The 23232-nt window shown below is 43.6% G+C and overlaps 1 protein-coding gene across 2 annotated transcripts in view; it reads right to left on the reverse strand.

The window, feature by feature from the left end:
- TSPAN14 (tetraspanin 14) overlaps positions 1 to 23232 on the reverse strand; it is a 295722-nt gene that overhangs the window by 34710 nt on the left and 237780 nt on the right. For both annotated transcript variants that reach the window (XR_015295897.1, XM_086921992.1), the window contains exon 6: positions 20402 to 20527. Coding sequence is in view for 1 of the 2 variants with exons in the window: in XM_086921992.1 (XP_086778118.1) it covers positions 20402 to 20527 (126 nt within the window). In the remaining variant the exon portion in view is untranslated. The remainder of the gene's footprint in view (positions 1 to 20401; positions 20528 to 23232) is intronic.

A 23232-nucleotide genomic window follows, 5' to 3' on the forward strand; every position in this document is an offset into this window, starting at 1 on the left:
CCGTAGCGGGCCTGGACCAAGTGCCCAAAAGAACGTCGGTCAAGGCCTCATTAAAGGGCAGCAGAGGCTCGTCTGAGCATGACTGCGGTTTAAGGACCTCTGTGAGGAGGTTAGTCCTCACGGCCGCGACGGGGAGCTCAATACCCAAGGCCTTGGCAGCCCTTGTCAACACCACACTATAGGTAACCCCCTCCTCCGAAGCCACGGTAGGAGGGGAGACAAAACCAGTGTCTGGAGAGGTGTCCAGGCCACTGGCCTCCCCAAGGTCTCCTGCCCAGTCCTCATGAGACTGACACTGCCTGGACAGAGGGTCCTCAGACGCCTCCCAATCCTCCCCTTCACCCATCTCCTGAGACTCAGGGTCGTAATTGAATGGGTTCGGTTCATAGAAGTGGAAATCTCCAAACGGCGTCGGTTGCGGCGCCCAGCGGCGCCGCCCCAACGTCTGAACCGAGTGAAAGGAGGGATCGGGGACGGCGTCGGAGGCTAAACCTGATGGTCCGACGCCGGGGGGAGGGTCGTAAGGTCCACCGGTGACGATCCAGAGCCTGCGGCGCTGGGCCCGAAGGCACCGGCGGTGTGGGGATCGTGGGGCCCTGCGGCGCCGGCCGCGTCGGGGTCGAATCCCCCGACCCGCTAGGGCCCCTAGACGGGTCCGCTGGGCCCGAAGGCGTCGCGGAGCCCGTCGGAGGAGAAAGGGACCTCATGGCCATGAGGAAGCGCTCAATCTCCTCCGGCGTCGCGTCCTGCCCAGGGACCGGAGGGTGTGGGGTGGGACAAGACGCCCGTGACCCCCGAAGGAGCCCCGTGGGCGGTGTCACCCGAACCCCCCCAGGCGCGTCGGGGGGAGTCAGAAGAGCGATGATGCCTCTTCGACTTCTTGTGTTTCTTACCCGACGACTTGGACCCAGAGGAGTGGTGCCGACTCCAGGAGCTGTGACGGCTCCGTCCCCGCGACCTGTCCCTCGACCTCCCGTGGGACCGGGATCTCACTCGGTGCGGGGGCCGACTGCCGGAGTTCGAGCCGCCTGCGGGACCGCTCCCGCCTGGCTTTCCTCGAAAGGGCCAGATAGTCGGGGCAGGCCTCGTCGTCGTGGTCGACGCCTAGACAAGTCAGGCACAGGCGGTGAGGGTCCGTGACCGACATCGTGCGGTCGCACTCCTCACAGTGCTTAAACCCAGGCATCCCTACGGCACCGATCGGAGTCGTTAGACTACGAGAAATGATCAAAAATTGATCCAAAAAGTTAGTCAAAAATTGACTTGGGTAACTACTCTTTCCAGATCTGCGCTGGGTGGCGCGGAAAAAAGAAGAACTGACGTCAGCACGCGGAGGCGGCGTCTAAGTTCTCCGACGACGTCATCACGGCGCCGACGACGGACGCGGAGCCGCAGACAACGCCTACCGACGCGCAAGGGTACTGCTACGCAAAAGTTTCCGGATCCAGTCTGACGCCTGGGGATATTCTAAGGTAAGGAATCTATCACTAACGTGTCTCTTTCAGATCTAACTATGCAATTATGTTGTTTTAGTTCACTAGACACAACCACTTGCATAGCAATAGTATGTATCCGGGCTACTGCTAATGCAAAGCACTGTTGCAAACGTACAGGCTGCTATCAACTCTATGGCTTCCGACAATGTAAACTTAACATCATTAAACAGGATAATGTGGCGGCAAATGTGAAATTTATGAACGAGCTAGGCACTCTAGGAGCTTCAGGAAATGTTGGATTGCTGTGTAAAAAGGACAATGCTGCGATATGGCAATACTGGTGCTGTGTATGTGGCAATGTTAACATTACACCCCACTTTCAGTACTGAGCTGATAAACCTTGTTATATAAAAGATAATGGTACCCATGGGCTAACATCAATACACTGTGGCACCTGTACAAAGCCACATTCCTGTAAATTTTCGAATGCTGAGGACCATCGTTGAAAGAACTTGTGGTTTTAATCGGTAGCCTTTGTTTACAGTGACAGAACATATACATTTTTGCTGATGTCTTTTTGTTACATCAGACCACAAAACAACTACATAGAACAATTGACATATTTAGCTGTATACTGAATCTGCTTTCAGTATCTATGCTTTGTGGAAGCGATACTGTTGCTGCCTTGTCAGCTATAGAGGATAACAGATTCATTAGAAGACGTCTACATTTTACAGGGATCGATGAACATTCCCTATTTTATAGATTCTTGAAGCAAAATTAAGGTTTTTTTATCATTCATATTGAAAGGATTAAATTACATGAGATAACGAAGATGCTATCATAGTTCAAACTAATTAAATATTATGAGATTTAGAACTACAAAAACATGACCTGGCAAATACTGGGCTGTAAAATTGTATCAGTCATACAACAGATTGAGTTAAATGAAAAAGTCCAAAATGCCCATGGCCTATCTCTGTTTTTCACTTCGAACAAGGATTCATGTTGTTCTACCTTTAAATAATGTCAGCGAGCATTCACTAAGGGGCATAGTCTACAATGCGGTGTTAGTAAACCTTTGCTGCAAAGATGCATCTGTCTGCCAATCCAATTATGTAATCTGCCACATTTTTGACATGCTGTGCAACTTCATGCATGGCACATTCGCTAGCATCTGTTGCGAAGCAGTTCTCCAATGACTTGAGCTGGTTCAGCCCCTGGCTATATATGTATATTTTGTTTTTCGGAGCGAAGTCAACTACAGATTAGACTGAAAATCACATTACAAAACTGCATAAGAGTTGCTGATTTCCAGAGGAAAACAGGTACTCCAGGGTGTTACTGTGCTGCACAGTGTCAGCAGTGCGAAAGTAAAACCCCCAGCCTCCACAGACCATAGTTTATATTAGATAAGAAACCCACAAATGGCTGCCTTTTTAGGTGCATGGTTTATCATGCTGAATGTCAACACAACAGAAACTTTAAAGTGTCCTTTAAAAAAACGGCATCCTCCCTGTGTTTCAAATTTTATGGAGGTGTAAGCATGGACTGCATACCAGAGACTAAATTAGCTCTCTATGAGCGAGAGGTAAAGGGATTATTTATGTATTTCTATCCTGGCTTTGGCGTGTTGCCTCCAAGCGGTGCTCGTAGGCAGCGCTATGCATCCATAGTAAGATTTGAATACCAGCAATTCCCTTATGTTGCAACGTTTCCGCAGAGCTACATAATCAGGTTGAAGGTAATCATAAGCAACAGTTCCAGGGTTGGAATGCCCTTTTGAATCTGTGGAAACCAACTAACTTTTATGTTTTGAGGGTTTTCACCAACTCTTCTCTAATATTTTCACATACTGAGAAATTTTGGCAATTTACTCCTGACAATGGCAGACATAAAACTTCTTCCATGGTTGGGAAAGAAGTGGTTGGAGGGAGAGTGAACTTGCAACCACTCAGATTTGCGCATGAGCAAATCTACACCTGCATATTTGCTCATGCTAAAATGCAGTTCACAAATATTTTCTAGGAGTACTATTTCTTGGCCTACTTCTGTAAAGTCTTTTGAATTCACAAAAGCTGTATATTTGTACTTAATTCAAGGACATGGGTGTACTTACGAGACTTTATTCAACCCCTTCGCCACGGGGTAATTCCCCCACGGCGCAGGGGGGGGGGGGGGGAGGGGCGCGGCGCTCGTGACAAGCCCAGCTCGTCATGAGGCACAGTGGAGCTGTGCTCTAATGACTAGCTGGGCTCGTCACAACTTTGCCCACTGATTGATTCTCCCGCACAGGCGGGGAATCAATAGCGCATCGGCGGAACGGGACCCTTATGACGAGCCCAGCTCGTCATGAGCACAGTTCCACTGTGTGTATATACAACAAGAGAGGAAGGGAAAGACGGCTACTCTCCTACCCCTTATTTAAATGACTGTCATCAACAAAAGAGCGCCCAAGGAACACCCGTGAAAAACCCTATCTCGCAATGAAAACAAGGTAAATAAACTACCAAAAAAAGTGAATGGTCAATTAATTTATATGAAGGGAAAAAAAGGGGAAAATTAATTATTTTCTAAAAGAACCCTCACTCACCCTAGAGGTGACATGCTTCATCGTTGGGTTTGTTCACAGGGGGGCTGGCTATCCCCTCCTGTGTGCTACCACGCCTGCAAGTGCAGCGGAGCTGGTATGTGTGAAAGTAGTGATCAGTGCAAAAAGTGTGTGTTTAAAAGATCACAACCGTGCCTCAACAGACTTTATTAGGGGCCAGTTGTTCACATTAAAATTGGTGTAGTCGCTGTATTTTTTAATTTTTGTCCAGGAATATCAAAAAGTGACTGGTCAACATGTTTCTGCTGTAAAAGCTAAAGTCAGCTCAGCTTTCTTCAGGACCAAATTTAAAATAGAAAACAATCCTACGGGGGTCCAAGCACGCTAAGGCCTGCCCACACCGTTAGGAAATGAAAAATGAGGGTAGATAACAAATTATACTCTCCTCAGGATAACTCACGGTTTACCCATCCATCCAACTCCTGTTATTCACCAGGCGTTGTATCTGTAAGTAAAGTGACATTTCAAATCTTATTACATATGCCCTTCTAAATTGTATGACCATTACTCAACATGTATGAACATATTTACTCTATTCATATGTTGAACATCCGCTCTCCCCGTCATTAGTCCCCAGGGAAACTATATTAGCGATGTATACATTGTTATACAGCACCCATAGTGTTAATTCCATATTCCCTACACTCATTAATGAGGAATATATTCTTTTATGTCAAACACAAAAGTTTTCTTTTTTACAAGTGATTCATATCAACAGTAAGTATGGAAATCAGACAAGGGGGGTTTTAAAAATCCATCAGTAGTTACTGTGTAGTTCAGAAAAGATTTTAGCATTTCTTAAAGGATACAGCAAACTTACAGTGTTATTTTATGTGAACCGCTTCATGGGCTCAAAGGGATAGGCAGATCTTCACTCGTTGTCAGTATCTGTTTAAACCCAAAAGTGAACTATTCCGTTTTGGCATAGATTTCCTTCTTTATGCAAAAAATCAACGCACACAAATATTAAGTGTTGTCACTCCCTCGAGTGACCCATTCCATAGTATAGATTACTCACTTCAGACCGCGAGTCTCGCCGCCTCTGTACCTAATCGGTTGCTCCCAATGGCCTGGAACGCGATGTTACTGCGTTTCCAGTCCGTTAATGTTGATTCCGTGAAAAGAGCGTGTGACGTCACGCATCACGGAACGTAAACACCCCACCTGACCGGTAGTGCTTGCCGTGATGGTGTATAACGAAATTTATTAACAGAACTGATTTTTGAATTAGTTAGTTATTTATCTCTTTACTCAGACCTGTTTTAGCCGGGATTTTATGCGTTCTTCCGTTAGTCTGGCGATCGTAACGCGGAAATGGTGCAGGTTGGAATTATTAACCCACTTCCGCCTGATTCAAACAACTAGACCGCTAACCTTTGGGCAATTGGGTTGTATTGTACATTTAGGCTAGAATTTGATAATCATGCAATATATGCAATGGGCTCGGAGTTTCTATATATTGCAACCCTGAATATTTCTCTTTGGATGATGCATATATGTACATATGTGTTTCCAGTTTTAATTATGTGTACATATGTGTTTCCAGTTTTAATTAGCAACGCTGGATATTTCTCTCAGGGTGTAAGACAGTGGGGTACCCGTCATGTGTAGCTAGCTAGGTGTTTTCAGTTTTTACAATGTGATCACAGAACATGTGTCACCGTAAAATATTACCCCACGGGATCTCATCATTCAATCCCACGCGGTGGGAAGACAATCGGTGTATCCACCTTTGTTCCAGTTCGAACAGCCTTTGTTCATTGGCCCCTACCAGATGTTCTATGATGGTCCAATGGAAACTGTCCTGAGAATGTTTGTGCTCTTGGAAGTGTGATGTCATTTTGGTGTTGTTTTTCCCACAGCGTATGCTGCTTCTATGTTCACACATACGCAGTTTCACCATTCTCTTCGTCATTCCCACATATTTCAGATCACATGGGCAAGTTATTAAATATACCACATTGGTAGTGTTACAATTTGTGTGGGTTCTTTGTTCCCAAACTTTGTTGGGTTCGAGAGTCAGAGTCTTTGAAGGGCTCGTGAGCGGACAGACACTACAATTACCACAGGGGTAGTGGCCTGTCACAGGTGGTAACCCCCACATGTTCAGGACACTTTGAGTGGGCTCCTGTCTTTTCTTGGGGCGAGTATGAACTAGGGCGTCCTTTAAGCTCCTAGCTCTTTTATAGGAGAACAAAGGTTTCTCCCAGTTACAGGAATTGGATGTCAATATCCTCCAGTGTTTTGAAATGCTGCGTGCTACCATATTTGAAGCTGTGTTAAATGTTGTCACACAGGTGAGTGGTACTTCCTTATTCTCAGTCCGGGGTTTATCCTCCAGAAGAGCATCACGGTTTTGATTTTGAGCCCTTTTATTGCTGGTTGTCAGGAGCTGTGTAGGGTATCCCCTCACTTGCATTTTTCCTGTTAGCTCCTTAGCCTGAGTTCTATAGTCTTGTATGTCTGAGCAGTTCCTCCGAATTCGAAGAAACTGCCCAAAAGGCAAATTCTCCCTTAGTGGGCGTGGGTGGAAGCTGGTATAGTGTAACCAATTGTTCTTGCTGGTAGGTTTGTAGTGTGTTTTGGTTCTTAGTTCATTTCCTACCCTCTGAATGGTCACATCAAGGAAAACTACAGTCGAGTCACTGTGTTCATGGGTGAATTTTAGATTCATATCCAGCTCGTTGACCCATCTGTAGAATGAGCTCAGTCGTTCCTCATCTCCTCTCCAAATTAATAGCACATCGTCTATGTACCTTTGCCATAGAACGATGTTTTCTTGAAAGGGGTTTTCAGCTGGCAAAATGTGTGTCTTTTCAAAATTGTAAACGTACAACCCCGCTACGCTTATACACCTCCCACAAAAGTGGATTACAGTTCGGAGACCTCCGATGACTCCCAATCGAGGGGTTCTAGCACAGGAAGTGGAGGTAAGAAAAATAAAGGGAGAGGTAGAGGGAGAGGTATGTTTAAGCCATATTAGCAACCTTACCAACAAAGTGGTCCACGTTTCCACAATGCCTTTCCCCCTCAGACTCCATTTCCCCCAATGATGGGCTGGAATCAACCCTTTGGTCAAATACAACCGCCATTTTTTCACCAACCAATGTTTCAGCCGCCTTTTTTAGGGAGAGGCCGGGGCTCCAGGGGCAAACGGAAGGGACAGAATCAGGTACACTGGGAACAGACAGACTCAGTGGGCGACCACACGAGAAGCAAAACTGCAGACCAGAGGGCGGGTCCAAGCAACCAGAGAGTTTAATAACTAACCTCACTGATGTTGCGCTAACTGAGGAAGAAAAAAGTGTCTTAGAAAAAGGTCTAGGTTTTGTTCCGACTCCCACCCTGGATATTTTCAAATTACGGTGTGAGCTGACTGAGTTTTTTCGTAAGTTAAGACTCAAAAGTTTCTTTGAGAAACAAATTAGTGACAACAGCCAAAGGGAACAAAGTGATACCGGTTTCAGAATAAAATCTACTTTTCAACCACCACCATATAGTGTTCCACCAGAAATATTGGCTTTCGAACAAGCCGTGGTTAAAGAGATTGAGTCCTTAGCACCACCTAATCCCTACAAAAATCTAACTTCGGGAGAGTTTAAGGCAATAAGATCACTGCAGAACAACACCGAAATAGTCATAAAGAGTGCAGATAAGGGTGGGGGTGTAGTCATCCAAGACAAAAAAGCCTATGACCTGGAATGTAGAAGCCTGTTAAACAATGAAACAAACTATATCTTGCTGAGAGAAGACCCTACTGAAAGTCTCAGATCAGAAATCATCGAATTAGTCACTTCAGCTGAATTTGAAGGTCTGATTACGAAACAGGAAGCCGATTTCCTCACAACATCGGAAAGAAAAATTCCCTATTTCTATACCCTCCCCAAAACACACTAAGGGATTCTTCCACCCCCGGGAAGACCTATTGTCTCTGGTCTGGGTTCCCTGTTGGAACCCCTATCCAAGTACTGTGATTTCTTTTTAAGACCAATAGTGGAATCAACCAGTACATACATCAAGGATACAAAGAGTTTATTGATGATGTTGAGATCAATAACTTTACCAGAAGGACAATGCTTCCTAGCCACATTGGACATAGAAAGCCTTTATACTTGCATTCCGCAAGATGCGACCATAGAGGTAATTACCCACACACTTGACAACAGCTCCTGGGATTACAGTACATCTAAATCCTTTGTGGTGGAATGTGCCTCTTTGGCTCTCAAAAGGAACTTTTTCCAATATGAAGACCGGCTTTATTTACAGGCTACCGGAACTTCAATGGGGAGCACCTTCGCTCCTAGCGTAGCGGGGTTGTACGTTTACAATTTTGAAAAGACACATTTTGCCAGCTGAAAACCCCTTTCAAGAAAACATCGTTCTATGGCAAAGGTACATAGACTATGTGCTATTAATTTGGAGAGGAGATGAGGAACGACTGAGCTCATTCTACAGATGGGTCAACGAGCTGGATATGAATCTAAAATTCACCCATGAACACAGTGACTCGACTGTAGTTTTCCTTGATGTGACCATTCAGAGGGTAGGAAATGAACTAAGAACCAAAACACACTACAAACCTACCAGCAAGAACAATTTGTTACACTATACCAGCATCCACCCACGCCCACTAAGGGAGAATTTGCCTTTTGGGCAGTTTCTTCGAATTCGGAGGAACTGCTCAGACATACAAGACTATAGAACTCAGGCTAAGGAGCTAACAGGAAAAATGCAAGTGAGGGGATGTCCTACACAGCTCCTGACAACCAGCAATAAAAGAGCTCGAAATCAAAACTGTGATGCTCTTCTGGAGGATAAACCCCGGACTGAGAATAAGGAGGTACCACTCACCTGTGTGACAACATTTAACACAGCTTCAAATATGGTAGCACGCAGCATTTCAAAACACTGGAGGATATTGACATCCAATTCCTGTAACTGGGAGAAACCTTTGTTCTCCTATAAAAGAGCTAGGAGCTTAAAGGACGCCCTAGTTCATACTCGCCCCAAGAAAAGACAGGAGCCCACTCAAAGTGTCCTGAACATGTGGGGGTTACCACCTGTGACCGGCCACTACCCCTGTGGGAATTGTAGTGTCTGTCCGCTCACGAGCCCTTCAAAGACTCTGACTCTCGAACCCAACAAAGTTTGGGAACAAAGAACCCACACAAATTGTAACACTACCAACGTGGTATATTTAATAACTTGCCCATGTGATCTGAAATATGTGGGAATGACGAAGAGAATGGTGAAACTGTGTATGTGTGAACATAGAAGCAGCATACGCTGTGGGAAAAACAACACCAAAATGACATCACACTTCCAAGAGCACAAACATTCTCAGGACAGTTTCCATTGGACCATCATAGAACATCTGGTAGGGGCCAATGAACAAAGGCTGTTCGAACTGGAACAAAGGTGGATACACCGATTGTCTTCCCACCGCGTGGGATTGAATGATGAGATCCCGTGGGGTAATATTTTACGGTGGCACATGTTCTGTGATCACATTGTAAAAACTGAAAACACCTAGCTAGCTACACATGACGGGTACCCCACTTTCTTACACCCTGAGAGAAATATCCAGCGTTGCTAATTAAAACTGGAAACACATATGTACACAATTAAAACTGGAAACACATATGTACATATATGCATCATCCAAAGAGAAATATTCAGGGTTGTAATATATAGAAACTCCGAGCCCATTGCATATATTGCATGATTATCAAATTCTAGCCTAAATGTACAATACAACCCGATTGCCCAAAGGTTAGCGGTCTAGTTGTTTGAATCAGGCGTAAGTGGGTTAATAATTCCAACCTGCACCATTTCCGCGTTACGATCGCCAGACTAACGGAAGAACGCATAAAATCCCGGCTAAAACAGGTCTGAGTAAAGAGATAAATAACTAACGAATTCAAAAATCAGTTCTGTTAATAAATTTCGTTATACACCATCACGGCAATCACTACCGGTCAGGTGGGGTGTTTACGTTCCGTGACGCGTGAAGTCACACGCTCTTCTCACGGAATCAACATTAACGGACGGGAAACGCGGTAATATCGCGTTCCGGGCCATTGGGAGCAACCGATTAGGTACAGAGGCGGCGAGACTCGCGGTCTGAAGTGAGTAATCTATACTATGGAATGGGTCACTCGAGGGAGTGACAACCCTTAATATTTGTGTGCGTTGTTTTTTGCATAAAGAAGGAATTCTATGCCAAAACTGAATAGTTCACTTTTGGGTTTAAACAGATACTGACAACGAGTGAAGATCTGCCTATCCCTTTGAGCCCATGAAGCGGTTCACATAAAATAACACTGTAAGTTTGCTGTATCCTTTAAGAAATGCTAAAATCTTTTCTGAACTACACAGTAACTACTGATGGATTTTTAAAACCCCCCTTGTCTGATTTCCATACTTACTGTTGATATGAATCACTTGTAAAAAAGAAAACTTTTGTGTTTGACATAAAAGAATATATTCCTCATTAATGAGTGTAGGGAATATGGAATTAACACTATGGGTGCTGTATAACAATGTATACATCGCTAATATAGTTTCCCTGGGGACTAATGACGGGGAGAGCGGATGTTCAACATATGAATAGAGTAAATATGTTCATACATGTTGAGTAATGGTCATACAATTTAGAAGGGCATATGTAATAAGATTTGAAATGTCACTTTACTTACAGATACAACGCCTGGTGAATAACAGGAGTTGGATGGATGGGTAAACCGTGAGTTATCCTGAGGAGAGTATAATTTGTTATCTACCCTCATTTTTCATTTCCTAACGGTGTGGGCAGGCCTTAGCGTGCTTGGACCCCCGTAGGATTGTTTTCTATTTTAAATTTGGTCCTGAAGAAAGCTGAGCTGACTTTAGCTTTTACAGCAGAAACATGTTGACCAGTCACTTTTTGATATTCCTGGACAAAAATTAAAAAATCCAGCGACTACACCAATATGAATGTGAACAACTGGCCCCTAATAAAGTCTGTTGAGGCACGGTTGTGATCTTTTAAACACACACTTTTTGCACTGATCACTACTTTCACACATACCAGCTCCGCTGCACTTGCAGGCGTGGTAGCACACAGGAGGGGATAGCCAGCCCCCCTGTGAACAAACCCAATGATGAAGCATGTCACCTCTAGGGTGAGTGAGGGTTCTTTTAGAAAATAATTAATTTACCCCTTTTTTTCCCTTCATATAAATTAATTGACCATTCACTTTTTTGGGTAGTTTATTTACCTTGTTTTCATTGCGAGATAGGGTTTTTCACGGGTGTTCCTTGGGCGCTCTTTTGTTGATGACAGTCACAGTTCCACTGTGCCTCATGACGAGCTGGGCTCGTCAAAGGCATGGAATGGGTTAATAATTGGGCTCCTAATTAGGTTGGGCGTTAACCATGACCTTTTGTGTTTATTACAATTGTGTCGGTCTCACTATCGGCTGGTTACCTTTAGTGTGACAGCACATTCTGTTTTTCACAAGGAACATATCGTCACACAGTCAGTGCCAGGAACTACTGTGGCAAAGTGGGCTTTTTGAAACCAAAACAGTTTTTGCTTTTGCCAATGTTTGTCATAATGGTGAGGGCCTGGCAGCTCCCACAAAAGCTTTACAAAAACCATGCCTAAACAAGTCGCGAGTTGAAAAAAAACAAAAGGCTGACCAACAATTTCAGATCTATTTGGCTTTACCACTGCTAGTTTATTTTTTCCATAATCTTGTTATAACAGGTTACACTGACATTCCATTATGAATATTTTAGGGAAATACTAGCATACATCAACACATTTTACTATATGATGCTACATAGAAATGGCACCTAAATTTTTACAGTTGTTTAGCAAAATGTTTTTGCTTTTTTTAATGAACATTTTATTCTGAAAGCAAAGAATCATCAATCTTGCTTTCAAGCTTCTGCAAATATTTGCATCTAATCAGAGTGCATTCTGGGAGCATTATAAATAGCCTCATATTGCTAAACGTGTGTACATATTTTTATACTGGAACCAGTGTCATTAATGTAGTCTGAGCTTACAACATTGACTAAGAGCCGTCCATCTAATAATAAAGGCTTTGCACTAATGAACCATAAATACATGTTTGAACAGCCTTATCACATAGACACTAATATTACCTTAACTGCAGTCAATGCCTTTCCCTGATCCATAATGTGATACTGTAAACTGGTAGCCATACAGTTGGGCCTACTTGTCCCAAGGACAAAATACACATGAAAATGTGTTGCCCTTGACCCCAGACAATATGTACTGGGCGTGGGTGTATAGAACAGTGCTTAATTTGTAAAATATAAAGTGCAGGTGCTCAAATTTTTCTTTAGGAGGCCACACCCACTTTTCCGGCTCCGCCCACTTCTTCCAGAGGCGGCACCCACTTCCTTTATTGGTTCCACCCACATCCACAAGCCTCAACACATCATAGCCACCTCCTCACGTCTTGAGTTCCACAAGAAACTGAAGACCCAGCTCTTCACATAAGCACCTAAGAGACCTCACACCTACACACACTCCTGCCCAAGTGCCTGGATACCCTCTCGGGTGATTGGTGTGATGCACAAATCAATATATCATAACATAATATAACATATTGGAAGCCTATGATAACAACTAAAAAGTGAGCCAAATTAGAGAATGTAATTTATTCTCCAAATGCAGCTTTAGGAAAGCTCATTGGAGGACTTGAGGCAGCTTTGCAAACTAAGTAGAATGTGCTTGTACTGTGCTGTTTAAAAGATAGGAAGGGGTGAAGGAAGGAATACATTAAAGAAGGTAGCAACAAATGCATGCAGTAACAAGAGTACTGGAGTGAGGACATATATGAGTAACGGCTGAAAGGAGGAGAAAATAAGAAAAGAATGTGAAATGAAGAAATGAAGGAATAGAGGGTGAAAGGAAGTGAATGATGTGTGATGAATGAATAGAAAGAAGAAAGGAAAGGAGCAAGATAAGCATAAGGAGGGGTTGATGATAAGAAAGGAGAACATTAAAGAAGAGGTGAAGTAAGGAACAGAAAATAAAGAAAGTAAGGAAAGAATGGATGAAGAGGAATAAATGCACCAACAAAGGAAGGATGGGGAATGAATGAGGGTGGAAGGAAGCAAGAATGGAATGAGGGTGTAAGGAAGCAAGCAGGGAAAGGAGGCATGGCTGAAGGTGCTGAGGAAGAGAAAAAGGGAAAAGAAAATGATGGGACGAAGGAAAGAAAAGAGGTCAGGGGAATGGATACAAGTATGAAAGGTACTGGGTTAAGGAGGGACAGAGAATGACAGTGTAATATTGCAAAGAAATTGAAAAACAAAAGATTAAAATACATTTGTGTGCTTAACATACCATGTATGTTTGCAAAGCATATATTCACTAAAGGGAGCCTTGACCCAGAATTTAAAATGTTGTTATCCAGCTCATAGGCACACATTTTATCGACCTCAGAAAGATGAAAGACTGAGTTGCATACCAAGATTACAATTTATGACAACAAATACTGATTCCTGGAGTGGATATAAAGAAATGCACAAAAAGGAAAAACATAAAAGGGAGAGTGATGAAGGAGATGTCTGAAGGTAAAGATAGATACGGTAGACAAAGAATGTGAAGAGACGTGAGGAAAACAGAGATAGGGAGTGGAAGACTGGGGTGGAACATTATGGGAATGAAAAAAGGAAAGAGGAGAAAGGGAAGAAGAGCAGTCAGAAGTGAGCTGCGTGAAAAGAGAGTGCAAGGGAAAGATGAGAAGGTGAAAAATGATAAGCAGTTAATGAGGGGAGGTGGTGCTTAAGAGGAAACGTGGAAGTAGGGCAGAAAGTGAAAGAAGAATGGAAAGAAGGGAAGGAGTAAGGTGTGAAGGGTAGGAAGACAAGAAGATACTGAGGAACAGCAAGAAAAAAGTACACCTCTGCTTTATTAAAAATAAAGTAATTAATTATGTAAAGTTGAGAGGTGACAGGGCTGTATCGTTCCTGTCCTGCCTCATGAATGCATAGATGTGCTGTCCAAGACACACAATAGCGATTTAGGGCACCATATCACTGAGTGGCAAGCTGGGGGTTTGCCATTTGCACATTTACTGTGAGAGCACAAGCCATTATTAGTTCTAAGGCCTAGTGAACACGGTGCTCCCACCTTCAGGCTGATCCTGCCACCAATTTAAGGCATGATCTGTGCATTGCTTCTTGGCCAGAGCAATCCAGTCCCCGGAAGGACGACTCTAGGAGAGCCAACATCGAGGCCAAGCTCCCAAAGGCTGCAGATTTGGGGGTCCCAAACCTCGTGCCAACCAGGGGCTGGTAAAGTTAACAGGCTCGTGATCTTGACCATGCAGCAACAGAAAATGCAGTACAAACAAGGGCGGTAGGTGAAGTACCCGATTAACTGAGTGATGAGCCAATCCAAACTTTGCGCAATGAAGTGCTAAACCCAAGCTTGTCTGAACAATGAGAAAAAGCGAGCAGACCAAGTGATGTGCAGATACGAACTTTGGGCAAAAGATGGGCTGAGGCATGCACGGCCTAAAGAGCTGAAAGAAACTTTAAGCACATGACGAGCCAACTGGGAACTACAAGAGAACTTTGAGAGATTATGAGTCAAAGTGAACTTTGTGCGTGCAATAAATATGCTAACACCAACTTTGAACTTGAATGAGTCTGTCTTGACCTCGGAGTGCAGAGAGGTTCTCGGGAGCACAAAGGATGCTTTATTTTGCAATTTAAGTAAGTTTAATTTCAACAGTCTCAGTGCGCATCTGGAGAGTGTCAATAATAAAATGTGCCTGATGTTATTATAGTGCTACTTGAAATATCACAGCTTTCTGGCTCACTGAGCTGCTGCGCTATGTGTGTGCGTGTCTCTCAGCCTCTTGCCCCTCAATGAATGCATGGTGCTCTCTGCCGCCGTGTATGTTAGTCTGTGAGTTCGATTGTGTGGCCTCATTAACACAACACATCCGGCCTGCTTCGGGGGTAACTTTTTTAGGGTGGTTAACTACCTGCTTTTGTAATAACATTACAAAAGCAGGGGTTGCAAAGAGCCAGGCAACTCTACCAACTTTACTCCACACCCCAGGAGCTCATCCACGTCTCCTGAATCACAACATCATAGGGTTCTTTTCATGACATCGCGGCGCTCCCCGCCGGCCAGCATATACAAATAACGCACTATTGCAGGTCTTGTTGCTTTAATGATGCAAATAAACCAAATGTATAACAATTATACCTGTATTGATTGCTGGTGCTCCTATATATTCACTTCTTCTGGACGTTTTACATTGCAAAATGTTTATTGGCAGTCCTGCACTCTTCCAGACTGCCGCGCCCCAGCTAAACCAAAAGCCCGCCTCCAGCCATTCTTCAACGGAAATGAAACTATGTTCCGTGAAAGGCAGGCGCTGCTGCAGTGACATCACTAACGTGATGACGACACGCTCTTTTAGTATGCCTGGGCCAGGGTGGACTTCCTATGAGGACACGCCAGGCAGCAACCACGGAAGGAAAGAAGGCATTTATTTCAATAATTACCGGGACATCGATCTGCCGGAGGAGAGCAACTGCATAGACCCGGCCCCGTGAAATAAGTGCCGGTGCTGAGCACCGGAAAGCACCGGCACAAATTAAGCCTTGGTATAGAAAATTCCACGTCCCTGTTTTCAGTAAAATACATTCACGGCCCTCCAGTGCCAGGTCAATAATCAATTTCTGATTTATTGCTCAGTTGGAAGAAACCATCTGCTCGTTTCGGTGCTCACAGCACCTTGGTCACAACTTCGAGATCAATATGCAGTAAGCACGGAAACAAGATGATGCTTGCTTTCTTGCAACAGAGCACTAAATCAACTCCAGTGGAGGTAATTTACTGAAAAGAAACCATATATCCTACTGGCGGTCACCAGTAGGTAGTTACAGTTAGCACATAATTTCCACAGGAAGATTGTTCTTTTTCCAATAACTTTGGCACCGCTTGACGAATCTTCACAAGATTTTCAAAACTTATAATTTAGTCAGTTCAGCTGCTGAGTTGAAAGTTTCAGGGTGATGTATTAAGCAGCGGCCGAGAAAAAGGAGGGGTCCCAAAAAGTGTTTTCCCCATGTTAATTCTCATAGGGCCTTTGAACAGGCCTACAGACCGAACCACTGGACAGAATTATACTACATTTGGCAGAAATGTAGAATTGGTTATGCAGATTTGATGTAAATCCGCTCTCTCGTTTTAGAGATATTAAAGGTAAAAAATATAGATATATAGAAATGCGGATCAGACAGTCACAGTGCTGTAATCTGATTGGCTGCCAAAACTTCAACCAGGAAGTGTTGGCAACAATCTTGGGACTTGACCTGAGAAGAGTCCTACACAAAAAATATAAAATAAAGAAAAGGCAGGGTTGGAATACCCCGACCCTCTAGAAGTGGTGGTGGGGTCCCAGAGGAACCCTGCTGTGGACTAAACGTTTTTTTTCGATTTTGATTTGAATTCACGGGTAGATCCTTGTACTCACGGCAAAATTGAAAAAATAAACAAGCGCGGTCTCCCGTGCCTGTTTCGAACTCAGCCCCCGGTTGGGCCAGGTCCCGAGGGCATGACTAATTTAAAAAAGCAGGGGGGTCGCACAGGGCCCCCTTCCTATGGCTAATAAAAGCACTGGCGACCGCCACCTTCCTAGGGCACTGCTTTTCATGTATGCGGGGGGTGCCTGCACAGTACTCTCTGTACGTGGGGACCCCCGACTTCCTAGAGCAAATCTGAAAAGAATTGTGTTGTGGGTGGTGTGTGCAGCCCGAGACTGCCACCTCCCCGGGGCACTTATGTATGCGGGTGGACCCGCTCACGCCCCAGGGAGAGCCAACTTCACTGGGCTAAACATACAATTATTACGTACCTTTGTACCGTCACTTCCAAGGGGCTAAACATAAAATTAATGCGGGGAACCCACGTGCCACCCCAGGGACTGCCACGTCCCTGCTGCACCTCTCAGCAACCCAGCGGTGTGAGCCTTACTGGAGGTAACAGGAGGGCTAGTTGGCCCCCAGGAGCCAAGGGGACTTCCGCCCCAAATAATAGTGGTTTGACAGGATGCACTTTTGGAGAGTGGTGGAGAAACTGGGCAAGGCCTGCTCTCAGATCTCAACATTACTGCTGTATGGGACTTATTGGAGGTAATAGGAGGGGTATTTGGCCCACCAAGGACCATCAACAGCCAAGGGGGCTTCATCCCCCTACAAGTAGGGTGCCAGGAGGAGTGTTTGCTGCGTGGTGGAGAAAGGGGACATGCATTTGACAAGTTCTCCGCAATCCTGCTGTGTGGAACAAACTGGAGGTGCAGGAGGGGTAGTTGGCCCCCAGGGACGTCTCTCTCTCTCTCAAGTCTCTATTGTTCCATGGGTTTAATGTAAAGAAATTATCCATCTCTTTAAAGGGTTTTGTGTACTACACAATTGCAATTTCATTGGAGAGCGGCAAATTATAACATTTAAAATAAATTAAAATGAATACATGTCAAACAAACACTGCAGCAGATGACATCACCAAAAACAGCTGGCCAATGCATCAGTGAAGCACAAAATTGAAAACTTCATCAGAAGTCCAGACAGGGAAGAAGCTGATGGCTGTGCAATTCACACAAACAGGTTTTGAATGTGAATAAGCCACATGTTGTATTACAGGTCGTGAAATAAAAAAAGTAGCAACATGGTCGAGATGGGGGTTGCACTGCATTGTGGAAGACTGTTTTCACTTTAAACTAATGCTTAAACATGAAGCTTAGCATCATTTATCCTGACAGTGTAAATTAATGTGATATAGACGCATTGCTGTACACAAATGATGCATATGAATGGTTTTATAGAGTTTACAGAAAGAAATGATATAGTGAAAGTGGCAGCATAACTTGCACACTGCATACGTAATGCAATGTAGCAGGGTCTGGAGGCTTTGTGGACTAATTAGCCCACTGTAGGGGCCTGTGTTTGACCTCATGGTCACAGATTCAAATCCCAGCAGGTCCACTCAGCCTTTCATCAAAATAAGTATTGAGTTGGATAAAAATAAACATTTGTTATTCGGCACCAAGATACCCTGCTGGGTTAACACGCGCTTTACAAAAACAAGTTATCTTAATCCTATAAAGACTACAGCTAAAAGCAGCTAACCCACCTGTAATTCGTTGACAGCAGCTGAACCAAAATGAAAAAAACACTCCCCACAAGGTACAATCATATGTTTTCACACAGCGTTTGATACTGCGCAGCTATCTTGTTGTGAAATAAGTCTTGTGGACATTCTGTAAGCTTCCCTGGGAAAACATTCCACCCATTACTTATTAATGGCTTTGTGTTTAACTCACAGTTGCTTGCTTTATATTTGTTGGCTTGATGTGCTTTAGGCTGTCCAGTATGTCTTTCGCCGAGCAGAGGATAATGGCCTGTTTATTGTATTCTTTTTGCGAGTACTCACTTTCTGTAAACAGGCCTTTACATTTTGTTCCGGTCTTGTCACATTTGCTGTGCATTCAAAGACAGAGGTCCAAAGTCAGGCTCTTTCTTCAGAGGGAACTTGGTGTTTACATTTCTTTCTCAGACTTCGAAGTGAGAGGATTTATGTGACAATCTTTTGGAGTACTGGGGATAGGAAAGGATTTTTCCTAGTACACAACTAAATTTAAATGTCTGTATATGAACCATGCAAATACTTCAGAATATATCAGAATTATGAAAGCACAAAAGAAGCACATTATTTTGCAATTCTGAAGTGTGGTGGAAACAATTTTTTTAATACAATCAAATCAATACACTAGTAATGCCATTTCCACCTATTACCATTTGTTCGCTGTATAGTTTTATCAATAAATCTGTATGTCTGTGCAAAAGTAATGGCCTTTTCATGTGAAAATGTAATGTTTGTAACGGCAGTGCGCTACCACACCTTGCATACTCCAATCTATGCCACTCCACACCACTTCACTGCAGGCCACTCTACACCACTCTGCTCCATTCCACCACCCTCCACTCTATGCCAATGTACTCCACTCCACACCACTCCACTCCACTCTATCCCATTAATGTTTAGTCATGCTCTTCACCACGCATGCCTTTACAACACCATGTGTGTGTGTGTGTGTGTGTGTGTGTGTGTGTGTGTGTGTGTGTGTGTGTGTGTGTATATATATATAAGGTAAAAAAGAAAAACCTTGCCAACCTAATTCCCTTACCCACCCCTATAACCTAAAAACACCCTTACCTACCCCTAAACCCTACATTTAATATATATATATATATATATACATATATATATATATACACACACACACATATATATATATATATATATATATATATATATATATACACACACACACACACACACACACACACACCTTATATACACTTACCGTGCGTTGTAAAGGCATGCGTGGTAAAAGTTTGTATTGCAAAGGCAATGCATGGCAACAGTATTGCGAGATAAAGGATGTGTGGTAAAGGCATTGCTTTGTAAATCCTACGTTGTAAAAGCGGTTTCCCATATAACACATGGCTAAAACACATTGGCATAGCCAATAGCTCTTGCATGGGGTGAATTATTGGCTTTGCCACCGACTGTTTTTTTGTAGTCCTGTAATTAACATCAGTGGCGCATTCCACTCCCCTAATTGCATCCAAGATCGTTAAAGAGGAAGGGACAAAAAAGGAGAGAAATATTTCATACTGCTTTTCATATAGAATGGTAGTAAAGTCCTCTCTAATGTAGGTACTTGAGGGATCTTTTTAGTTAATCATGTAATTATACAGTGTAACTGCACTCATCAACTAATGCAATATATTATTTATTCTCCGACTGCATTTTTTCATGGATGTAACTGCACTTTTAACTAACTCGATTTTTAATTGTAATGCTCATCAATGGGCTTGTATTAAAGTTTGACCTACCAAACTGTACTTGACCAACTGATGGAACTATCAAAATGTTTTCACAAGAATTATGTGGTGATTAACCACATCGCTGCTGTGCATTTTCCCCTCCTGTGCTGGAAAGTGTGATTTTGGTACTTCCATGACGAGCTCAGCTCGTCATCAGCACAGCTCCACTGTGCCTCATGACGAGCTGAGCTCGTCATGAGCATGGAAAGGGTTAAAATATATGCATGTGACCAGAGTAGGTAGATTGCTAAGGACATCTTTTTTGGTTTCCAAAATTGGCCCATTTGTAGTGCGATGAGCTACAACAGTGCAATTAGCGCTAACCTTTTTTTATGGAATAAGGGCAGGATATCCTTTAGCGAAGGATAGGAACTGCTAGCTTCAACAGTCAATGACACACTGTACAGAATTAACTCACAGCTGGGTCTGGGGTACAGCATGAGAAAGGTACGCCACATCTCTCCCGGCTATTGTTGTCAAGCGTGCAGTTAAAGTATTCATTCAAATTCCAGTCATCCGGACTTTGGGCACCACAGCACATATTCTGCAGAGAAACAAAAATACAGTATCGGTTACAGACTAATTTTCATTTAATTAAGCTTTTATACATGCTCATAGCACCCGGGTGCTCTGCAATATGAACAATGCAATGTTTCGAGATTTTGCAGATGCTAAACAGGTCTGTTCCTAGAGTAAATGTTAAAGGAGGTTGCTCCCATTGCTGGACATGTTGCTGAACAATCCTTGTCAGTTTGTCTCCTTTTGGAGAGGGTAAGGTAGACTGTATTCATAGTCTTTGGCAAAACCTTCGGTATACTTTCTGAAATATCTTTAGCTATCTGACTAGGCTGGTACAGGACTTAGGAACTCAGATGGAGGCCATGTATATCAAAAGAATGGGGTAATGTTCAATCCTATTTGTGAGTGACAACTGGTCAGATAGTAACGTTGGCTTTACTCTAAAAAGATCATTTGTGTAGGTCTTCCCCTTGGGCAAATACTAGTCATAGTACAACCACTCTTTGGTCAGTTGTGCTTTAACATTAAAGAGGGAGAGGAGGAACCATGACCAGTCAGCTTATTCTAAAGCTAAGTCCACATGCTAGGACTATTAGATTTATCTAGACGTTGTGATTGTAGGAACTACACATTTTGCAGGAGCACACTAGCTCTTGATTGGTCTCATGTTTGTTTTACTAAAAGTGGATTCCTATTTGTGATAAAGATGTTGCGATAAACCAGAATATAAAAATCCATGCATATGCTGAGGAAGACTGTAAACTAACCAGAGGTTTATTAAAAGTACAGAGCGATCAAGGGCAGCGATATCTTGAACAGGTCCAGGAAGACAAATTGAATCAATAGGCTTGTGTCAAGTAGGCAATAAAGAGGTTAGCCAACCTGTGGAGTAATATTATAGCAAAAGAGAAAATCCAAAAGAAAGAATGCATGTTGTCTTGTAGAGGACAACAAGATTTTAGAGGAGGGTGAGTAAGGAAAATATTACTTACCCTGTAAGCATATGCATGTAGCATGCAGTGCTGTAAATTGACATGCTGTGCATACTCCAGCCATCTAGTGTTGGGCTTGGACGTGTGCAACTTGTTTTTCAATGAAGGAGTCTTCGAGTCACGAATTATGGGGGATTCCACCTATTACTGGTAATAAGCATGGGCATCAGCTCCATTGTTAGATTTTTTTCCTTTCCATCATCTGGTTTGGACGTGCATCTGGCAGCTTCGTGTCTACTCCCTCCACTGTTCTGCATGGCTAACTCTCGGTTCTTCCACCTATATCTGCATAAACAGTCTCCTTCTGCTTCGTCACATCCGTTGACTTTGATAACAGAGTTCCTTACACTGCCCCCAACCTCCCTTACCTGGGGCCTTCTCTTCAGCTTCTTCCACAGCAAACTTACAATCTGTAATGGAAAGAACCCTTTTCCAGACTCTGTCCAAACTGCCATTCGAAATACCACTGGACGGATCACCATCTGGCCTGCCTCATCTTCCGATACAAAACAACACCCCTGTACCTTTAAGATGGACACCTAGCTCGACTTACCATGGCCCACCGTCAGGAAGACAATACCCCTGAACTCTTCGGGGCAATATTTCAAGGAGGAGCCACAGCCAGAGACTTTGGATCAACAGAGTGTCTGCCTCAACCCAGAACTGAGCCCACACAACTGTGAGGCAGAGGAAGTGCTCTTGTCCTACAAAAGACGTTGACTGTGTGAAAGACACAACCCTCCACATCCACAATGGCAATGACAGGCCAAGCACCGACCTCAAGAGGGTCATGCATCAAGCGCCAAAGTCTGTGTTCAGACTTCGGGTCCACCAGACGAAGGCCTCGGTGCAGAGTCCTAGCCAACCACTGGGGCCAAATCAGATGTTCTAGCCCCGTCCATGAGTGCTGACTAAGCCTTTGAAGGCAGCACAGAAAAATGCTTTGGCTCCCAAGAATCCTTCAGCAGCAAAGTCACATGAGGTGCAAAAACAAGCGTCAGCTTTGAAGTGTTGGGAGCCCAAAGCCCCATCATCAGTTGGACAGAGGGCCAATAGAAGCTTTGAAACTATCCCTGGCAAGGGGCTCAGGGTACACACCATACTGTCGCCGGGAATAGAGGACTCAACAGAAAAGAATGAAGCCTACTATTTGAGTTAGCTTTAATCCACTTGCTTCACTAGTACTATTACACTTTTACACACTGCATTATTCACCCACACCACTTTCTCCAATAGGGCCTTTTCAAAACATCAAAAGAGCTCCTCCTAATTTGTTGTAGCCCACACCACAATGCTTTGTGGTGTAAAGAGGAAGCCGATGATGAAGCATGCCACCATAAGTGGGTGAGGGTTTTCATCCAAATAAGGAAATATCCCCGGACACCTAAGTTCACATACTATTACTTTAGCTTCCTAGAACTGGGTGTTTCATTGTGTGTCTGACTTTTGTTGTGCGGAGATAATACCGGCTGGTCTCTAAATTTCCCCTGGCCCTTTTGGTGTGTTTGATATAACTGAATAGACACAGGCACTGTATGAAAGTGTTCAAGTAAATCATAAGAATAAGAAGAGAAATCACAGTTTACAGAGACAACTACACTTTAAATTGAGTGGCCAAAGCTGCTTGTGTTACGAAGAGGAAAGTTACAGTGTTGCAGTTTCTGGTGATGTGCTTATAGGTACACCAACTGTGATGTAGAGGGAAGGGAAGAATCATGGAAATGTTTCTCAAAGGTTT

This window comes from Lissotriton vulgaris, chromosome 5 (genome assembly GCF_964263255.1).
Source record: "Lissotriton vulgaris chromosome 5, aLisVul1.2, whole genome shotgun sequence".
NCBI classification, from domain to species: domain Eukaryota; kingdom Metazoa; phylum Chordata; class Amphibia; order Caudata; family Salamandridae; genus Lissotriton; species Lissotriton vulgaris.